Source organism: Plasmodium knowlesi (assembly GCF_000006355.2).
Source record: "Plasmodium knowlesi strain H genome assembly, chromosome: 14".
In the NCBI taxonomy this organism is placed as follows: Eukaryota; Apicomplexa; class Aconoidasida; order Haemosporida; family Plasmodiidae; genus Plasmodium; species Plasmodium knowlesi.
Window position 1 is genome coordinate 2,828,784 of NC_011915.2, and position 18,905 is coordinate 2,847,688.

Here is an 18,905-nt window from a genome sequence, read left to right on the forward strand (position 1 = left end):
TCGTCCATCAAGGGGCATAAATACGTTATGCATGCATCGTTCATATGCATCCCCCCTTTCTTTTATTCAGTTAATTGGCCATGTCGGAAAAGATGCATGCCACGCCGACCAGTGGAGGCGCTAAAATTGGAATAGTTCCGATCGTTCGAAGAATGATGGAAAGGAAAGAAAAAAAAAAAGTTACAAACCATTGAACGGATAAGCGAGCTGATAACTCCTACGGGAAAGAACAAGATATGAGGAGCGTCCCGCTTAGCTGAACTACTTAAACAGAGGTGCATTTTATTTTATAGCGTTCTTGACATACTAATAAGTATCTGGGAGGGGAAGATTCGAACGTTTTATCAAAATAAAATGTGCACAATTTTTACACCATTCTTAGAGGGAAAGGAAAACTTACGCGGCAACAAAAAAGATAATAAGTTTTTTTTTTTTTTTTTTTTTTTTTTTTTCTTTATTACAAAAAAGTGGCAACACGGGGTAGAATACCATATGTTCGTATGCCTGTTGTTCATTTTCTTTTCGTTCTTTACAAAATTGCTCCTTCTGCAAGAACGTGTACCCACAATATTGGGGGAAAAATGCTTAGGTTGCTCCTGCTGGTGAAAGAAGCATAAGAATGGAGGGACATTATTGACCTCTCTGAAAACTTGCATCACGGGAGTGTTCGTTAAGACGTGTCCTCATGAAGGAATGGAGCAGTATAGCAACCATGGGTGGTGCCGCTGCTGTTGGGCGGAGGAGGAAAATAGGACGGAGTAGGTGGTATTTGCTGGAGGGATGAGCCCCTTCTCAATACCACCGTTGCTGATGCAGAATATATGTCGTATCACTTAAATTGACATCCAACAAACAATTTAAAGCCCAGTTACACGTTGAATTTTTTTTTTTTTTTTTTTTTGTTTCATCACGGTGTAGATTAACCACACTGATGAATTCTACCATTACCGGGAAATTTCATTTCCCCCCCATCATGTACATGAACAGCCGGTGTTATTTTCCACTCGTCAAGATAGGTCCTACTTCTGAGAAATTATTTTGTGTAAAGAAGGAATTAATCGGCACTGACAGAAATAGTTAATCTAGGAAAATGGCAAAATCGTCAACCGATCCTCGTTGGATCACAAACGATGTGAGAAAAAATTAAAGAAATCCTACCCATTATGTTCTCTTCAACGTGGATAAACCACCTGATTAGGAGCATTATGAAATTTTTGATGCATGAGTGGGAAAATACGCTTCCCCCAAGTTTTTAAAAATGTATAGAAACTTCTAAGCGATAAGTAAAAAGGTATATAATAATAAAAGCGCAAAGGTTCACTCAAAATGGAAATTTTCTTTTTATGTGGCGTTATAATTTTTTTTTTTTTTTTTTTTTTTTTCTCACCGCATTTTGGCTAGCTCTATATGAAGGTTGTTTTCGAGATTTTGTTTATACGTCGAGAGGTACACTTTCCGTGTTGAAAAGAATACCCAATGAAAATTGGGAGGAAGGAAAAAATTTTGTCGACGAATACTTAGTCAAGATCATTGCTATAGTATTTGTGATGTTTTATTGTTATAAATAAACAGATTATCAAAAGTGATGATGAAAAGGCGCGGCTCTATAAATGAAAATATTTCGATTTCCTTCAAGTTCTTTAGAAATTGTTGGGAATCCGAAACATAGATGATCAATTTTGGCCTCCAGGGATTCTTCCCTCGTTGGCTGAAAAATCAGGAGTTTGTCGCCAGCTGAACTTTAACCACCTCAAAAAGCAATAATAAAAAAAAAAAAAAAAAATATATATATATATAATTAATAACGGTTACCATTTTTGTGCCGTCTATAGCAATTGTAGGTAGAAAAAATATTCCCGCGATAAATGAAGTATAAAATATTATTTTTTATAACGTTTTATAAAATCATTATCCATTAATCGGGCGCGATAGTCAATAGAATATTAAGTCCTTTTCCACCTCTTAATTTAATCTCAATATTTTTCTTTCCTCCCTTTTTTATTTATATTAAATATTTTTAAGTTCTTTTAATTTTTAAAGGGTTTTACTTTTTCATCACATGGTTTTTAAATTCCAGGAAAGCAGTAAAAAAAAAGAAAAATGTAAAATTAAAATAGAATTGTTTAAAATATTTTTTCTCCTATAAATGGAAAAATGTGGTATATTTGGCTCCTTTTTTATTTTTTAATACTTTTTGCGCATTATGTATATATTCCCAATTTTATGGTACCTTTAAAAAAAATTATTTTTTAAAAATATAGAAATTCATTTTTTGTTCAACGGCTGAAAAATAGGAAATAACTAAAATTATGTATTCATATTTTTATTTATTAATTATATTCTCCTTGGCGAAAATGCCAGTTTGTAATATTTTTCTCAATATAAAATCATAATTTTCGTCTGTACAAATTTTGTATAGGAAGAAAAGTTAGGGGATCTTTTAATATCATTTTCATCTATTTTAAAAAAAGTATACATATTATATTTTACTACAAAAATTGACTTTTTACATTAAGCTTGTTATTTGCAGATATGTTTATATTATCAGCTGCATATGTGGAAATAGATTTTTTCGTTCTTTTAAATTATCATTGAGTTTTCCAAATGTTTGAAGAAGTGGTTATGACAATTGGAATAGGCCACTTAACCGTTTAATTATAATAGAATGTAATGCGAAACGTATATTCCGTTTTAGCTTTTGCTATTATTCGTGGTAATGAAAAGATGCATATGTATTGCATGCTAATTTTCTGCACCTAACTTTTTACAGGGCAAACTCTTTTTCCATTCCCTTTGTAACAATTTAAAAGACCACTGAAGTGGTGAAGTTTTTAAATGTTACTGAGGAGTGGGAGTTCGCCAAAGCTGAGGAAGTTTTCTTCTTGGAACAAAATTATTCAAGCATCAATTTTTGCATCGACATAAATGTATTTTGGATTGCGATTCCATTAGAAGGTGATATATACATATGTCCATATATGTATGTCTGGATGGGCCAATCGTTTTGGACTGGACATATAGGCTGTTGTTACGGTTTAAGGGTGAGGGAAAAGAAAATAGACACTTGCTGTGATGCTATTTTTTACCCTTAATGGCTTTGTTATGGTTGTTCCAAAAAAAGTCTGAAAGGAATAATGTCAGAACAAGGGGAGAGAAACGGGGCGAGTACATATATATATTATATATTCTAATGTGTTTTCCCGGTCCTCACATCATAAGGGGTGGTGGTGGGGGTATATCTTAAAGGTTATTCTTAAGGATTACTTCTCATGTCCCCTCCAAATGTGCTACAGAAGGGGGGAAAAAAGATGTCTAGCCAATATACACGTTTTGTACATGGCGAAGAGGTAGGAATGCTCCATGTGATGTAATTTCAATAAAATCCTTTGGCGGGGGTGAAGTGGAAGTACCTAAAATGTCTGCATTGTGCATTTAGCCTCCACGCAGGGGGGCGCAAGGATTGAACAATTTTGTAGCACATTTGGAGTAGATAACAGGGCTTTCCATAGGTAGCTGCCTCGATTGAGCATACGCATCAGAATTCCACTACATCTTAGAATGTTAACTAATTCAGTATTCTGTTTTTCCTCCTCACCTGACAGTTGTGTGAGTTTCATAAGCGTTAAGCATATATATCGGGTGGTGATATTCACTAGATGAACACTCCCTCGAGCAAATTAGTAAACTATACATTCGCGCGCGAGGTGCATAATTATGTGTGCATCAGTGCGAAGTGTAAAGAGCGCTAATATGATTAATGCTCATATTGCAGCATGGGAGGTGTGCCATTTATCATTTTCAACTACAACGCACTGCAACTTTTTAGCCGGACTCCACCCCGCGGTTAAGAGGGTTCATTTTTTTAAACCCCATATAGAGGAAAAAAAAAGAAAAAAAATTAAATAAATAAATAAATTGGAACGTGGAATGTAGCAACGTACTTTTAAGATATAACCGATGAAGGCATTATTTCTTCTCCCTTTTTTTTTTAAACAAATATAAAGAGAGGAAATTTCTTTTTTCCCCCTTCCTCTTGTTCACGCCTTTTTTCTTTCATGTTCACTTTTTCGAGTTTCTTCCTTTTTTTTTTTTTTTTTTGTTAAAAATGTGAATCGCTGCGGTAAGGTACCTCTTGACATAATTTCACCCCTAGCGTGTATTCTCGACTGAAAAGAGAGAGCGGAAGAGGAAAAAAACGAAGGGGTGGATACTAAAAAAGGCTCTCCTTTAGAAGAGGTGTGTTACGTGTGTTAGGTATATGAGGGCTACATCCCCGAAGAGGTATACATACATGAGGTCTTCTACATGAGAGCTCTGTTCAGCGCTGTGATCCTATCGGTACTATTTTCCCTGCGAAACCAAAACAAGGTGAAATGTTATAGGATCCAGGGGAGGTTAGGTAGCTGTAAAAGGAGTGCAGCTGTCACCATTTCTAAAAACACAGATGAGTCCAATAGCGAGAATGCGCAGAACAACAGTTTGGTGAAAAGAAAAAAGAGGTATTCCTTTACCCCCCTGAAGAGGAACACCATAAAAGATATCAAAAGAAGAATAAAATTTAATGAAAAAAATGTTAGACCCCAAAATGGATCCTTTTATAAAAAAAAAGACATACATAAATCACTAATCGATGATATTAATAAAGAGATGCTAAAGGAAAGTATCAAATCAGTGGGGATAAATTATGAAAGAGAGGAGATAGCCAAACATAATATCCTTCCGCTACCTGTGGAAGACAAAACGTCGGAATGTTACAACTGCTTAGTGCTATGTAAGGGTATGCCATTTCATGTGGACACAGCTAGAATTAGAGAATTTTTCAACCCATACAAACTTGTGGAGAAGTATACAATATTTATAAAAGACAAGAAAGGAAATTTCTTCGGGGATGTTATGGTTAGATTTACAAATAAGAAGGAGAAACTCCTGGCATTGAAAAATAAAAATTTTAAATTCTTAATGCACAGATATATACAACTGTACAATATTAATGAAGAACATTACGAAGAATATTTTAACGTGGGTTATAAGAATCCTCCTTCATATAAGAATTATGTCCCCATTAAAAATGTGGTTGTGTCCAGTGCCCTCGAAGATCTCGACCCACTTGCTGAGGAAAGAAGTACCGATGGCGATGGAACGTTATCCAGTGTACATCCCACTTCCGATGATAAGTACCAGTATCACTCCTTCTTTTGTGACCCCCTAGATAATGATGTAGAGACCAAAGAACTTAGAGATAAGGTGAACAAGAAGGGCATTCTCCTGAAGAGTATATACACCGGAAAAAAACTCAGAGGGAGAATAACATCTGTGCACCCTTATGGCGTTTTCGTAGACTGTGATGTGTACGTAAAGGACAAAAATGGTAGATTTATAAAGATTTTAGCTTTACTACATAAGAATAAACTAACCATAAATATAGGTCTTCCCACGGATCCTTTACCAGAACAAGAGGAGAAAGAATTAATACTACAAAAAAATATGAACATCATTGTGTACGTGGATAAAATTATAAAACGGGATATCGATCCTAGTGGAAGTAATTCTAAAGATGGAAAAAATAATTTAATTTTTTTTAACCTCACCTTTGACTCCTCCATAACGGAAGAGAAAATTCAGTGGCTTCAGAGTCTCAAGTTGAAGAGGAAGTCCATTGAGGAAAAAATGAAAGCATGCAATGATAGATTTTTGAGCATGTCTTCAGAGGGGGGTGTAACCGGAGGCTTGGGGGGTGGGGCGCCCGAAGTAAGGGAAAAGGAGAGCCCATGGGAAGGGAACAATCCGTCCAAAGTGGTGGGAACGGACATAACTGAAGAGACAAACAAATCAGAAGGAATAACCGTTCTGAAAGGGGAAAAAATGAGCAGTAGCCAAAAATTGTGCAACGTGCAAAGCTGCAAAACGGAGGAATTTTTTTCTTCGGAGGAGAAAGACGAATCGAAATTGAACAGCAGCTCCAAGAATAAGAGAAACCACAACAGTAGGTCCAGCAAAATATACCTGATGAGGGATACACACTGTGATTTTAAATTTTTTGGGAGGAAATGGAACAAACGGGGGAATGTTAGAGGAATGTTAAGCTTGAACAGCAACGGTGAAGCGGAACAATCTGAGGGGATACAGAACAATGAGAAAAGAAATCCAAAAGGAAGAAACAAAATAAAGAAAAAAAAAAAAAAAAAAAATTTAGACGACAGTGACGTTTATGATGAGGACGACAATTTTGATGAAATTTTTAAACTCGAAGTGGGTGATGCAGAGGGACAGGAGGAAGTGTACAGTGGGAATGAAAACGTAGATCGCGTAGCTGATTCAGAAAATGCGGCAATCGAGCAGGACAGTCTCAGCGACGACAAAAATAAGAGGAGCGAAAAGAAGGTGACTAACCACTATAACGACGAAATGAAAGGAATTCTGGATGACATTTTTAGGAAGGAGGAAGACGGCGGAAGTCCTTCAAAAAAGGCTTCTATGAAGGTACGCACTGATAAGTGTAATCAGGGCACCACTGTAGAACAGACACTTGGACAGTGCTTCGAAAACGTAAGTGATAGATCCAAATGGAAAAACGACATTCGAAAAGAGGAATCCATATTTTATTCGAAAATGTTCGGACTGAAAACGGACATAAACGACTTCTATTCGGATGGTTCACGGGGAAAGGACACTGATGGTGTTGGGAGCAATTCGGACAACATGGAGGAGTTTATGAAGCTCAGCGAAGGTGCAGGCGAAGGTGGGGACTCATCAAATGATATCCACTCGGAGACCATAAAATTTGAAGGTTTAGAAAGTTGGATGGAGCAGGGAAAAAAGGACGAGATGATAGAGGAGGAGGAACTGGAAGGAGAGGAAGAACCCATAAAGGAACAAGCGGGGGAGGAACTGGAACAAGGTGGATTGAACATGGAACAAGCTAATGGGGACCCAATGAATTCAATAATTACGGGGAAAGACGGAGAGGCCCTCGATTTTTCACACTTCGCAGAAATGACAACAGAAGAACTGAAAAGTGAAATATACAAAAAGAAATTTCTTCTTCCCATAGACGTATCAAGGGAGAGCCTAAAAAATCGCCTAGTACAAATATATATTTGTGAAAAAAATAAAATAAAATTTGATAATTATCCATTTATTAGGTACTATCTCTTCGACTTCAATGTACCAGTGGAAGATATAAAACTGTTCGTTCTGGCAAATAAAAAATTTTTAAATAAGAAAAACATCAATTTAAACCTTTTGAACTCCCTAAATTTGAACGAATTGAAGTACCTCCTTCATAAGTCGATGGAAAATATTCGGCTATGGGAACCAGAAGATAAAATAAAAAGGAAAATTCTAAATTTGAATAACGACCTTCTACAAAAGCAAAACATGAATAACGTAGATGATGTGGATGCCAATAATTTACTCATATTGTGGAATGACTTTAAGGATTTTCTCCTAAATTGTGTTTATGGAAATGACACCACGAGTGATTCATGGGGGGCAGACTTTAGAAATTTATCGACGACCAACTGCGAACCGACCACATCGTACAGTACAAACAATGCAAACACACAAAAATATTTGAACAGAATGAAAAATATGGAAAAAGAAAACTTCTTTATTGGGAAGAAGATACCGGTCGATGATGAACTTGAAAAGCAAATAAATAAAAAGAAAATGAAACATATGGACCCTTTTGAAAATGCATTAAGTACATTAAATAAGGAGCTTGATGAAAACGAAGCGGAGCTGCCAGACAAGATAAGCCTCAAAGAAGCCATGAAAATTCTGAACAACAGAAGTTACATGAAGAAGATTAAGCGAGCTCTCAATAACGACTCAGACGAAAGGACAAATGAAGAATACATTGACAAAATTATTAGTCTAATTTTGAAACATAAGAACTATTTCAAGGAGAACCTGAGCGAGGCCATCCTGAGGAAGAAACCCCACGAGGAGCTAATTGTAAGCAGAGACTGGACAATGCGCATGGCAAGTGGGCGGGCGTTCCGGTGTGGATTAGCTTACGGATCAACCCTGAACCCGGAACCACGAAAGAACGCTGTTTCATCTGTATCCACTTCAACTAACTTCCTTGTTTTACCCCCCCCCCCCCCTCTGCAGATCCTCCTTGATCAGCTGCCCGCCGATCTTATAGAAGACTTACTCTGAAAAATACAACTGTGCCTTTTTTTCATTTATGTTTCGTCTGGCGCATTATCATCGGAGTTACGAAAAAAAAAAAAAAAAAAAAAAAAAAAAAAACGGCTTTAAAAATAAAAATTTCCACACACTGGAAAAGGCTACTTATTTAAATTATTGTTAAAAAATTAAAAGAAAAAAATTGGAAAAAGGGAAGGCACATATAATATAGACGCGTGTGCCGTTCAAGTGTTTACAGAGCGCAGCTTAGTCGCATGTACCCCCTTACAAGGCTCGGCCACTTCCCTTTTCTCCTTTTCCCACTCTTAGGGGAACCTAAATAGAGGCACTATGCTGACCACGCTCGCTTCGTTACTCAAAAACGGTGGAGTGCACATTCCGCACATACTTGAGAATTTGCTGGATTAGGTGCCTATACCCTTCGTCTTGGTTACTCACCACGTCGCTAGCCACCTTTTGCCTAAGCAGGAGTGCCTCCAAGGTCCTGAACTTTCTGGACAATCTCCCATTTCTTTCTTTAGAATAAGAGGCTAACGTCTTGTGCACGTTCAGGAGGATCCTATTGCTTTCGTCTGAGAACTTCTCTTGGAATGCCTGAGTCCAGCGGAGGGCCGCACCCAACATTTCAGGGATCATTTTATTCACTTCAGCATCTAGGTTATGCGCACTTACTTTGGCGTAACGCTCACCAAAGTAAATTTTCAGTGCGGGCTTGATGAAGGAGGAAAGGGAAATCAAAACCGCGAGGAAATACTTCTCCAGGTACACTACTCTCTTCGTCTTAAGGAAGGATATCAAGTGTTTAACTAAAGTGTTGTTCATCCAACTTTTAAAGTACGCGCCAGACAGTAGTAGGACGATGTCCGTTGGGGTCAGCTTATTCTCCTTTACCCTATTCTTTACCATCGTTCTTAACGGCCCACACATTCTCAAATTCGTTAGAAGAAACTCATAGGTACTCAAAATGTATATGTTAGGTAATGAAGTGACTATGCTGGATGCGTCCGGGTCGTCCTCCCTATATACCATGGGCCTGATGTCTAAACAGGTAGCGCTGCCATTGTTGCAATTATTGCGAATGTAGGAAACAGCGTATTCATAATTCTCCAACAATTTTGAATCGTTAAAAGCTAAGTTCTTCATAAGCACGAGCCTGCTTAGTTTATTACTATTTTTGACTATACATTGTTCCACAGCCGTTTGTAACTCGCCCATTATGGACAGTCCACTGTCCTTCCCACTTCGTGAAAAGGAAAAAAGCCTTTTTACGCCAGTTCTACCATTGGCATTGACATTTCCACCGACCTTTCCAGACGATTTGCTATACTTATTCAGAAAAAGGTTCCTCTGGTAGGTGCTAAACAGGGTGATTATACTGAGTGGCTTCGAAACGTTCCTGTCATTTTTCGAACCCTGCTGCGTGTGCATTACTGTAGAAGAGTCCTCCTTATTATTTTTCCTAACTTTTTTCAAAGAACCATCCGTCTTACTTTCTCTGCCCTCTGGATGATAGGACGATGCGGATTTTTTAATACCTCTGACTGGCAATATTTCATTACGATCCGGGCGTGCGCCATTACCAAGCGAACTGTACCCTTGTCTCGTTCTTCTTTGATTTATTTCATCCTCGTATTGCTCCTCTCCGGGGATTACACTGTAAATGTGATCCTCCGAGTCATAACTATTTCTGTAGGTGTCTGAAGGTATGCTATAATCGTCCTGTAGAGGGGAACTTGAGCGATTCCTTGATTTTCTGTTTTCTATTGGAGGTATTGTTCGTTGGCTGATGTCGTCCTCTGGGTAGGAATAAAGATTGGCAGGTTCTGACATATTTGAGCCATTCCTTCCATACGCATAGTCATACACATCACTGCTCAAATTATTCACTCTTTTACTTTCACGGGGGGGTGATTCTTCTGCACCATTGTCACTCCTATTATACATAGCATTTCGTCTTCCATCCGTCCTTGAAAATTGAACATCATCATTTGGCTGTCTATTGTCTCTATGTCTTACAAATTGAATGTCTTCATAAATGGAGGAACTGTCAGTATCGTGTGCATTCAATTTGTTACGTGGGAGGTCACTACTATTATCTGAGCTGTCGAACGAATCGTCCTCTGTATCACTCATGTAGTCGTCCATGCTGAGTCCTAATCTTTTGTTGAAATGTTCGAAATCATTACCTAAGTAAGTATTACCCTTTGGGGTCATTCTCCCACCTTCCTCTCTTCGAGGGGGTTCCTCATCCGGGAAGCCATCCCGGTTGCCACGCTGATGCTGCTGACCGATTCGATGGTCACGTTTGTAGTCATTTCGAGTGTTACTAGCGTAGTCATTGTCCTCGTCAGAAACATCGTCCGAATAGTCATCTACGTTGAGTGAACTTTTCTGTGTGGGAAAAGAGCTGCTTCTACGTGCGGGCTCATATGATTGTCCTGGCTGCGGTTCTTCATAGATAGTAGTGTTTTGTCCTTTATTTAAAGGGTGTTCTATCCCTTGTGAACCACTTTCGAACGATTTATTTTCATTCGAATCTCTTTGTTGTCTGTCTTCTGTGCTTTGATTCTCGAACCGTCTTATGAGTTCATTTACATTTCCTCTCCTTGGTAGCTGACCATTCACATCTCCGATTTTCCAGGAGAGTAGTAGGAGCACACAGGAGATGATGTAAATGGACAAGATACACTTTGGCAACATTTTAGGGGTTACAACGACTTATGGAAGATGCGGATGGGGGATACCAGCAGAATGGAAAAATTTTTGGAAATGTTGGCAGGGTGAAATTTTTTTTTGGATAAAGAGTTGACGTAAGTATTTGCCTTATTGTATGAAAAGAAAAAAATGTCATTCGTATTCTTCATCCAAAGGAGATGAAGATAATTCTATTTGCTTTAAACCTTTGTTTTATTTTTCACAACTATTTTTTTCTTTCTTTTCTATAAGATTTGTTATTTATATTTATATTTATATTTTTTTTTTTTTTTTTTTTTTACATTTCGTTTTTATTTAATGCTTATTTTCATATTTGTTCAATTTGTCTATTTTTTATCTGCATTATAGCTGGTTTTTTTTTTTTTTTTTTTTTTTTTAATTATTTTCCATATTTTTCCTATATTGTCTCAGATTAGTTCTTGTTGTCACCTACATTTTGGCTATTTTTTTTTTTTTTTTTTTTTTTTTTTTCTAGCCATTCTGTACTGGTACGCTGTGATATGAGTCTTATCGCTATCTTCAACTGCATTCTAACTTTTTTTTTTTTTTTTTTTTTTTTTTTCATATCTATAACTACTCTTCCTGTAGAGGTCAATACTTTTCTTTTTTTTTTTTTCTTTTTCTTTTTTCACATCCCCTTGGGAGTATGCTTTCCTTATACAGTTACATATATATATGCATGGACAAGAGAAATAGGAAGAAAAGGAAAAAAAAATTAAATTCAATTAATCCATAATATTTTTTTAAAAAAAAAATTGAATTAAAAAAAAGTAAAATAAAAGGAAAAATAGACAAAATAAAAAGTATATATAATCGTCTACCTCTAAAGTGGAAAAGGAAAAATGGCAACCACCCCAAAAAAAGGAGCAACCGTTAAAAGAAAAAAGGAGTGGCTCACCTTGCCCCCTTCTTCCTTTTGGTGCGGGGAACTCTTCCTGTCACATATAGACGCCCGCTTATCATCAGCTGTCCGCAAAAAGAAAAAAGACAGAAGATGTCAAAAAGAAGGAGAGAAAAAAAAGGGGAGATTGAAGAAGTGGGGTTCTGCGGCATTACGCATTTAGGTTACGGAATTTAATATTTTACGGTGTATATGTGTAAGATTTCGCATTTTTAGGTTGCGGGATTTATAATATTTTTACAGGTGTATATGTGTAAGATTTCGTATTTTTCGGTTGCGGGATTTATAATATTTTACGGTGTATATGTGTAATATTTCGTATTTAGGTTGCGGGATTTATAATATTTTAACGGTGTATATGTGTAGGATTTCGTATTTAGGTTGCGGGATTTATAATATTTTAACGGTGTATATGTGTAGGATTTCGAATTTTCAGGTTGCGGGATTTATAATATTTTACGTTGTCCATGTGTAAGATTTCGCATTTAGTTTGCAGGATTTATAATATTTTACGGTGTATATGTGTAAGATTTCGCATTTAGGTTGCGGGATTTATAATATTTTACGGTGTATATGTGTAAGATTTTGCATTTAGTTTTGCGGGATTTAATATTTTACGGTGTATATGTGTAAGATTTCGCACTTAGGTTGCGGGATTTAATATTTTTACGGTGTATATGTGTAAGATTTCGCATTTAAGTTGTGGGATATAATATTTTTATGGTGCATATGTGTAAGATTTCGCCTTTTTAGGTTGCGGGATATAATATTTTACGGTGTATATGTGCAGGATTTCGAATTTTTAGGTTGCGGGATTTAATATTTTACAGTGTATATGTGTAAGATTTCGGATTTTTAGGTTGCGGGATTTATAATATTTTTACGGTGTATATGTGTAAGATTTCGCATTTTTAGATTGCGGGATTTAATATTTTACGGTGTATATGTGTATGATTTCGTATTTTTAGGTTGCGGGATTTATAATATTTTACGGTGTATATGTGTAAGATTTCGGATTTTTAGGTTTGCGGGATTTATAATATTTTACGGTGTATATGTGTAAGATTTCGCATTCTTTAGGGTTTAAGGTTATAAGAACAACAATATGTGGACTGCTGTTTACATCATTTAGGGGAAGGTTTTTTTTTTTTTTTTTTTCTTCAATAAAAAATAAAAAGGGAAGAAGGAAGAAAAAAGAAAAATTTATGTTCATAGAAAAAAGAAAGAAGAATGTTTTTTTTTTTTTTTTTCTATAAAGAAAAGGTGTCCTTTCAGCAGAAAAAAAAACCAAAAAAGGGCATAAAGAATTAAGAAATAACATGAATATTCAAACTCCTTATGTCTTTTTATCACATAATTAAAAAAGGACAAAAAGGGGTATGAAACCAACATCCTTCATCTTAAACAATAAACACTGAACTGTGAACCCTGAACCCTGAACCGTGAACCTGAGACCATAAACCCTGAACTGTGAACCCTAAACCCTGAACCCTGAACCCTGAACCCTAAACCCTAAACCCTGAACCCTAAACCCTAAAACCCTAAACCCTGAACCCTAAACCCTAAACCCTAAACCCTAAACCCTAAACCCTAAACCCTAAACCCTGAACCCTAAACCCTGAACCCTAAACCCTAAACCCTAAAACCCTAAACCCTAAACCCTAAACCCTAAACCCTGAACCCTAAACCCTAAACCCTAAACCCTGAACCCTAAACCCTGAACCCTAAACCCTGAACCCTAAACCCTAAACCCTGAACCCTAAACCCTGAACCCTAAACCTAAACCCTAAACCCCTAAACCCTGAACCCTAAACCCTGAACCCTAAACCCTAAACCCTAAACCCTAAACCCAAAACCCTAAACCCGGAACCCCAAGAACCCGGAACCCAAGAACCCGGAACACAGAAAACCGGGAACCTAGAAAACCCGGAACCCAAGAACCCGGAACCCAAAAAACCCGGAACCCAAAAAACCCGGAACCCAAAAACCCGGAACCCAGAAAACCCGGAACCCAGAAAACCCTGAACCCAAGAACCCNGGAACCCAAAAACCCGGAACCCAAAAACCCGGAACCCAGAAAACCCTGAACCCAAGAACCCGGAACCCAAAAACCCGACACTCTACGTGTATGTTACTTAGAAGGAAAAGTAGAGAAGTGTAGGAACGAAGCAAAGCATAAAGGGGGAAAAAGGAAAAGGGAAAAAAATGTCTTTTAGGAAAGGAGGCAGAAAAAGAAGGTTTAAGGAAAAAGGATAAAAATGTTTTTTAGGAAAGGAGGCAGAAAAAGAAGGAAGGTTTAAGGAAGGAATAGAAATGTCTTTTAGGAAAGGAGGCAGAAAAAGAAGAATGGTTCAAGGAAGAAATAGAAAAGTTTTTTAGGAAAGGAGCCAGGAAATGAAGAGTGGTTTAAGGAAGGATGGAATAGAAATGTCTTTTAGGGAAGGAGGCAGGAAAAGAAGAAGGTTTAAGGGAGGAGTAATATGTTTTTAAGGAAGGAGGAGAATGTTTACGGAAGGAAGAAAAAAGGATGTTTTAAGGAAGGAAGAGTAAAAGAAGGAAGAGTAAAGAAGGAAGGGGACGATTTTGGAGGAAGGAAGAAAAGAAGGAAGGATGAATGAATGAAGGAAGGAAGACTAAAGGAAGGAAGAAAAAGGAAGGAGGAAAAAGGAAGGAAGAAAAAGAATGGTTTAAGGAAGGAAAAAAAAGGAAGGAAGAAAAAGAGTGGTTCAAGGAAGGAAGAAATAAAGAAAGTTTAAGGAAGGAAGAGTAAAAGAAGGAAGGTTTAAGGAAGGAAGGTTTAAGGAAGGAAGGTTTAAGGAAGGAAGAGTAATGAAGGAAGAGTAAAGAAGGAAAGAAGGAAGAGTAAAGAAAGGAAGAGTAAAGAGGGAAGAAAAAGAGTGGTTTAAGGAAGGAAGAAAAAGAGTGGTTTAGGGAAGGAAAAAAAAGAATGGTTTAAGGAAAGAAGAAAAAAGGAAGGTTTAAGGAAGGAAGACTAAAGGAAGGAAGTTTTATGGAAGAAAGAAAAAAGGAAGGTTCAAGGAAGGAAGAGTAAAGAAGGAAGAAAAGAAGAAGGAAGAGTAAAAGAAGGAAGAGTAAAGAAGGTGTTTTAAGGAAGGAAGAAAAAAGTGTGGTTTAAGGAAGGAAGAAAAAGGAAGGTTTAAGGAAGGAAGAGTAAGGAAGTTTTAAGGAAGGAAGAAAAAGAGTGGTTTAAGGAAGGAAGGGAAGAATGAAGGAATGAAGGAAGTAATCAAGGAAGGACGAAAAAGAGTGGTTTAAGGAAGGAGGAGTAAAGAAGTTTTAAGGAAGGAAGAAAAAAAATGTTTAAGGAAGAAAAAGAATGTTTAAGGAAGGAAGAAAAAGAAGGAAGATTTAAGGAAGGAAGAAAAAGGAAGGTTTAAGGAAGAAAAAAGGAAGGTTTAAGGAAGGAAGAAAAAAGGAAGGTTTAAGGAAGGAAGAAAAAAGGAAGGTTTAAGGAAGGAAGATTTAAGGAAGGAAGAGTAAAGAATGGTTTAAGGAAGGAAGGAGGAAAAAGAGTGGTTTAAGGAAGGAAGGAAAAGAAGGGTTTAAGGAAGGAAGAGTAAAAGAAGGAAGAGTAAAAGAAGGAAGAAAAAGAAGGAAGAAAAAGAAGGAAGAAAAAGAAGGAAGAAAAAGAGTGGTTTGAGGAAGGAAGAGTAAAAGAGGAAAGGAAGAAAGGTTCAAGGGAAAGAGAGGAAGAGAAGAAATAGAAGAACAAGGAGGAAGAGAACAAGAAAGGAAAGAAGAAAAGAAGAAAGAAAAGAAGGAAGGAGAAAAAAAAAAGGCTTTAAGGAAGAAAAGAAAAAAAAAGAGAAGGAAGAAGAGAGAAGAAAAGAAGGAAGGAAAGTAGGAAGAAAAAGGAGGAATAAAAGAAGGAAGTAAATGAAGGAAGAAGAGAAGAAAAGGAGGATGAAAAGAAAGAAGAAATGAAGGAAGAATAAAAGAAAAAAAAAGCCTTTAAGGAAGGAAGGAAAAAAAGAAAGAAGAAGAGAGAAGAAAAAGAAGGAAGAACAGAGAAGAAAAGAAGGTTTAAGGAAGAGAAGAAGAAAGGAAAGAAGGAAGAGTAAGGAAGGAACTTTTAAGAAGGGAAAAGGAGAAAAGAAGGAAGAATGAATGAGAAGAAAAGAAGGTTTAAGGGAGAAAAGAAAGAAGAAGAAGGAACGTTTAAAGGGAAGAAAGAGGAAGAACAAGGAAGAGTAAAAGAGGAAGAAAAGAAGGAAAAGAAGAAAGGAAGAAAAGAAGGAAGAGTAAAGAAGGAAAGTTTAAGGCAATGGAAAAGGATGATAGGAAGAAAGAAGGAAAGGAATAAAAGAAGAAAAGAAGAAAAGAAGGAAGAGAAGGTTTAAAGAAGGAAGAGAAGGTTTAAAGAAGGAAGAGAAGGTTTAAAGAAGGAAGAGAAGGTTTAAAGAAGGAAGAGAAAAGAAAGAAAAGAAAGGAAGGAATAGAAAAGGAAAGAAAGAAGGAAGAAAAAGAAGAAAAAGGAAGAATATTTTTTCTTATTCTTCTTTTTTTTTTTTTTTTTTTTTTCTGTTTTTTCCTTCTTTAATTCTATATATAATATACATATACATATATATAAATTGTACTATGCAAGATGACGTCAGCGAGTGCTGGATTATTGGAAGAATGGATGAAGAAGGTGGCGCAGACGACGCTGGGACCGAATGGTAGCGCGGGAACTACCATAACGGGTGGTCAAATTATGGTTAGTCGGGCACATACATGTATGTGTGTACGTATACATGTATATATGTATATATATGTATATTTATGTATATGTATGCATATATATATATATGTATGTATGCATATATCCTGCATTTTACCTTCTATCCTTGTAGACGGAGTTGAAGAATGATTTGGAGAAAGCATGGGAAAAATTGCAAGCGTCCTTGACGCAGGCCGAGGCGAAGGAAATGACGACCCTCTGTGGAGCGGATGTAGCACAGTTTGTAGAAAGGAAATTCGGGGGGGGGAAGAATTTAGGGAGGAATGAACACGTGAAAGATTTATGCAAAGCAGTAGTCGAATTAAGATATTTTACAGCTGGAGGGGGGACGATAGTGAACAGGGGTCTAAATTTTGATACAGGCATTAAAGAACATGAATGGTATCCACGTTGTATTGTTGGCGCCGTTGCCTTGTCCGCAATTTATGGAGATCACTGTCATTTAAAAGATGTGATTGACCACATATCGCGCAACGTGGAGAATAAGTTGCAGGGACACCCGCAGGCACGCGCAAACCTTAATATGTGTAAGGACATTAAAACTGAACATTTAATCTTCGGTAGAGCACTTCTCCATAAAAGAATTAAGGAATGGGCACAGGGAAAAAGGAATGACGCGATGAGTGGGGATGACCATAAATATGAGGCGTCCGGATACAGGGTAGGGAAATTGTGGAGGGATAAGTGGCAGAAGGTCTGTAAAAAAACAGGAGGGAATCAGGATGAGGAGCAAGCGAAGAAAGAATATTTAAAAGAAAATGCAGACAGTTTAGCATCTCTCGTTAAAGTGGGTCCTCCGGATGCAGTCTCCAACTCCACTCCTGGCGAACCAACCATGGGACAAGTATTAACCAACGACAGCTACATGATGCCAGAGGAAAAATTAACTGAAGCTCTTCAGGCGTTAGTGGACAATAGTACTGGGGGCGTTACTGTGGACTCCTCAAAACTGTCGACACTAATGCAGACCCTAGAGACATTCTCGAAGGAAACTAAAGGTAAGTATTGAAGCAATTAAAAGGAAGCAAAAGAAAAAAGTAATAGAAAAAGGAATAAGGGAAGGATTAAAGGAAGTAAGAGAAGGATGAAGAATGGAAGGAAGGAATAAAAGAGAAGGAAAATTGGAAAGGGGAAAGAGTGTTTAGGAGGGGAGGGAAGGAATGTGTACAACGGAAAGAGGATGGAAGGAATGAAGGTTTAAGGGGAAAGGAAGACGGTTTAGGGGAAAAGGGAAAGAAGGAAAAGGAAGGAGAAGGAATAAAAAAAGTAATATAAGAAGGAATAAAAGAAGGAATAAAAAAAGTAATATAAAAAGGAATAAAAGAAGGAATAAAAAAAGTAATATAGAGAGGAATAGAACGGAAAGAGGATGGAAGGAATGAAGGAAAGGGGTAAGGAAAGAGAAGGGAAGGAAGGAGAAGTAGAAGGAAAGGGAAAGGGAATAAAAAGGAAGGCGAAGAGGAATAGAATGAAAAGGGAAGGAAGGAGAAGGAAGGAGAAGGAATAGGAGGAAAGGGAATGAGAAGGAAGGGGAAGGAAAGAGTGTTTGGAGATAAGGAAAGAGTGTTTAGGTGGAAGGAAAGAATGTTTAGCGTGGGGGGGGGTAAGGAAAGACTACTTAGGGGTAAGGAAAGACTACTTAGGGGTAAGGAAAGACTACTTAGGGGTAAGGAAAGACTACTTAGGGGTAAGGAAAGACTACTTAGGGGTAAGGAAAGACTACTTAGGGGTATAGAAAGACTACTTAGGGGTAAGGAAAGACTACTTAGGGGTAAGGGAAGACTACTTAGGGGTAAGAAAAGACTACTTAGAGGTAAGGAAAGACTACTTAGGGGTATAGGAAGACTACTTAGGGGTAAGGAAAGACTACTTAGGGGTAAGGAAAGACTACTTAGGGGTAAGGAAAGACTACTTAGGGGGTATAGAAAGACTACTTAGGGGGAAGGAAGGAAGGTTTAGGGGGAAGGAAAGTTTCTTTCCTAGGTTATTAGAACAACAATGTGGCCTGGTACTTATCCACCCTAAGGGGGGGAAAGGGAAAGTGCTGTTTAGGGGGGGACAAGTAAGGAGTGTTTAGGGTGGGGTAAGGAAAAAGTGTTTAAGGGGAGGGAGTAAGGAAAGAGTGTTTAGGGTGGGGATGAAGGAAAGATTGTTTAGGGGGAGGGAAGGAAAGACTGTTTAGGGGAAAGAAAAGGAAAGAGTGTTTAGGGGGGGGTGAAAGGAAAGATAGCTTAGGGGGGGGAAAGGAAAGGGTGATTAGGGGGGGTTAGGAAGAGAGTACTTAGGGGGGGATAAGGGAAGGGTGTTTAGTAGGGGGGTTAAGGGAAGAGTGTTTAGGGGGGGGGAGAAGGAAAGAGTGTTTAGGGGGGGGGAGGGAAGGAAAGGGGAACA

General features: G+C 37.5%; 3 protein-coding genes and 1 non-coding gene across 4 annotated transcripts in view; 3 read left to right on the forward strand and 1 right to left on the reverse strand.

The window, feature by feature from the left end:
- Positions 1–1,515: 1,515 nt before the first annotated feature.
- Positions 1,516–1,744, forward strand: PKNH_1463550. The gene has a single exon (XR_005506412.1). It is a non-coding gene; the product is annotated as an ACEA small nucleolar RNA U3 (small nucleolar RNA).
- Positions 1,745–4,305: 2,561 nt separating this feature from the next.
- Positions 4,306–8,163, forward strand: PKNH_1463600 (RNA-binding protein, putative; the record flags this gene model as incomplete). The annotated part of the gene is made up of 2 exons (XM_039113695.1): positions 4,306–7,956; positions 8,116–8,163. The coding sequence occupies 2 exons, from the start codon at positions 4,306–4,308 to the stop codon at positions 8,161–8,163; spliced, it is 3,699 nt and encodes a 1,232-aa protein (XP_038970063.1).
- A 342-nt stretch (positions 8,164–8,505) lies between these two features.
- PKNH_1463700 (conserved Plasmodium protein, unknown function) lies at positions 8,506–10,854 on the reverse strand (the record flags this gene model as incomplete). The annotated part of the gene is made up of 1 exon (XM_002262480.1): positions 8,506–10,854. One exon carries the CDS (start codon positions 10,852–10,854, stop codon positions 8,506–8,508), a length of 2,349 nt encoding a protein of 782 aa, XP_002262516.1.
- A 5,525-nt stretch (positions 10,855–16,379) lies between these two features.
- Positions 16,380–18,905, forward strand: part of PKNH_1463800 (SICAvar, type I) — a gene marked incomplete at both ends in the record, with an annotated part of 9,198 nt that continues 6,672 nt past the window's right edge. Inside the window, 2 exons of the mRNA XM_039113696.1 lie at positions 16,380–16,490; positions 16,627–17,512. Coding sequence (XP_038970064.1) covers positions 16,380–16,490; positions 16,627–17,512 — 997 coding nt within the window. The remainder of the gene's footprint in view (positions 16,491–16,626; positions 17,513–18,905) is intronic.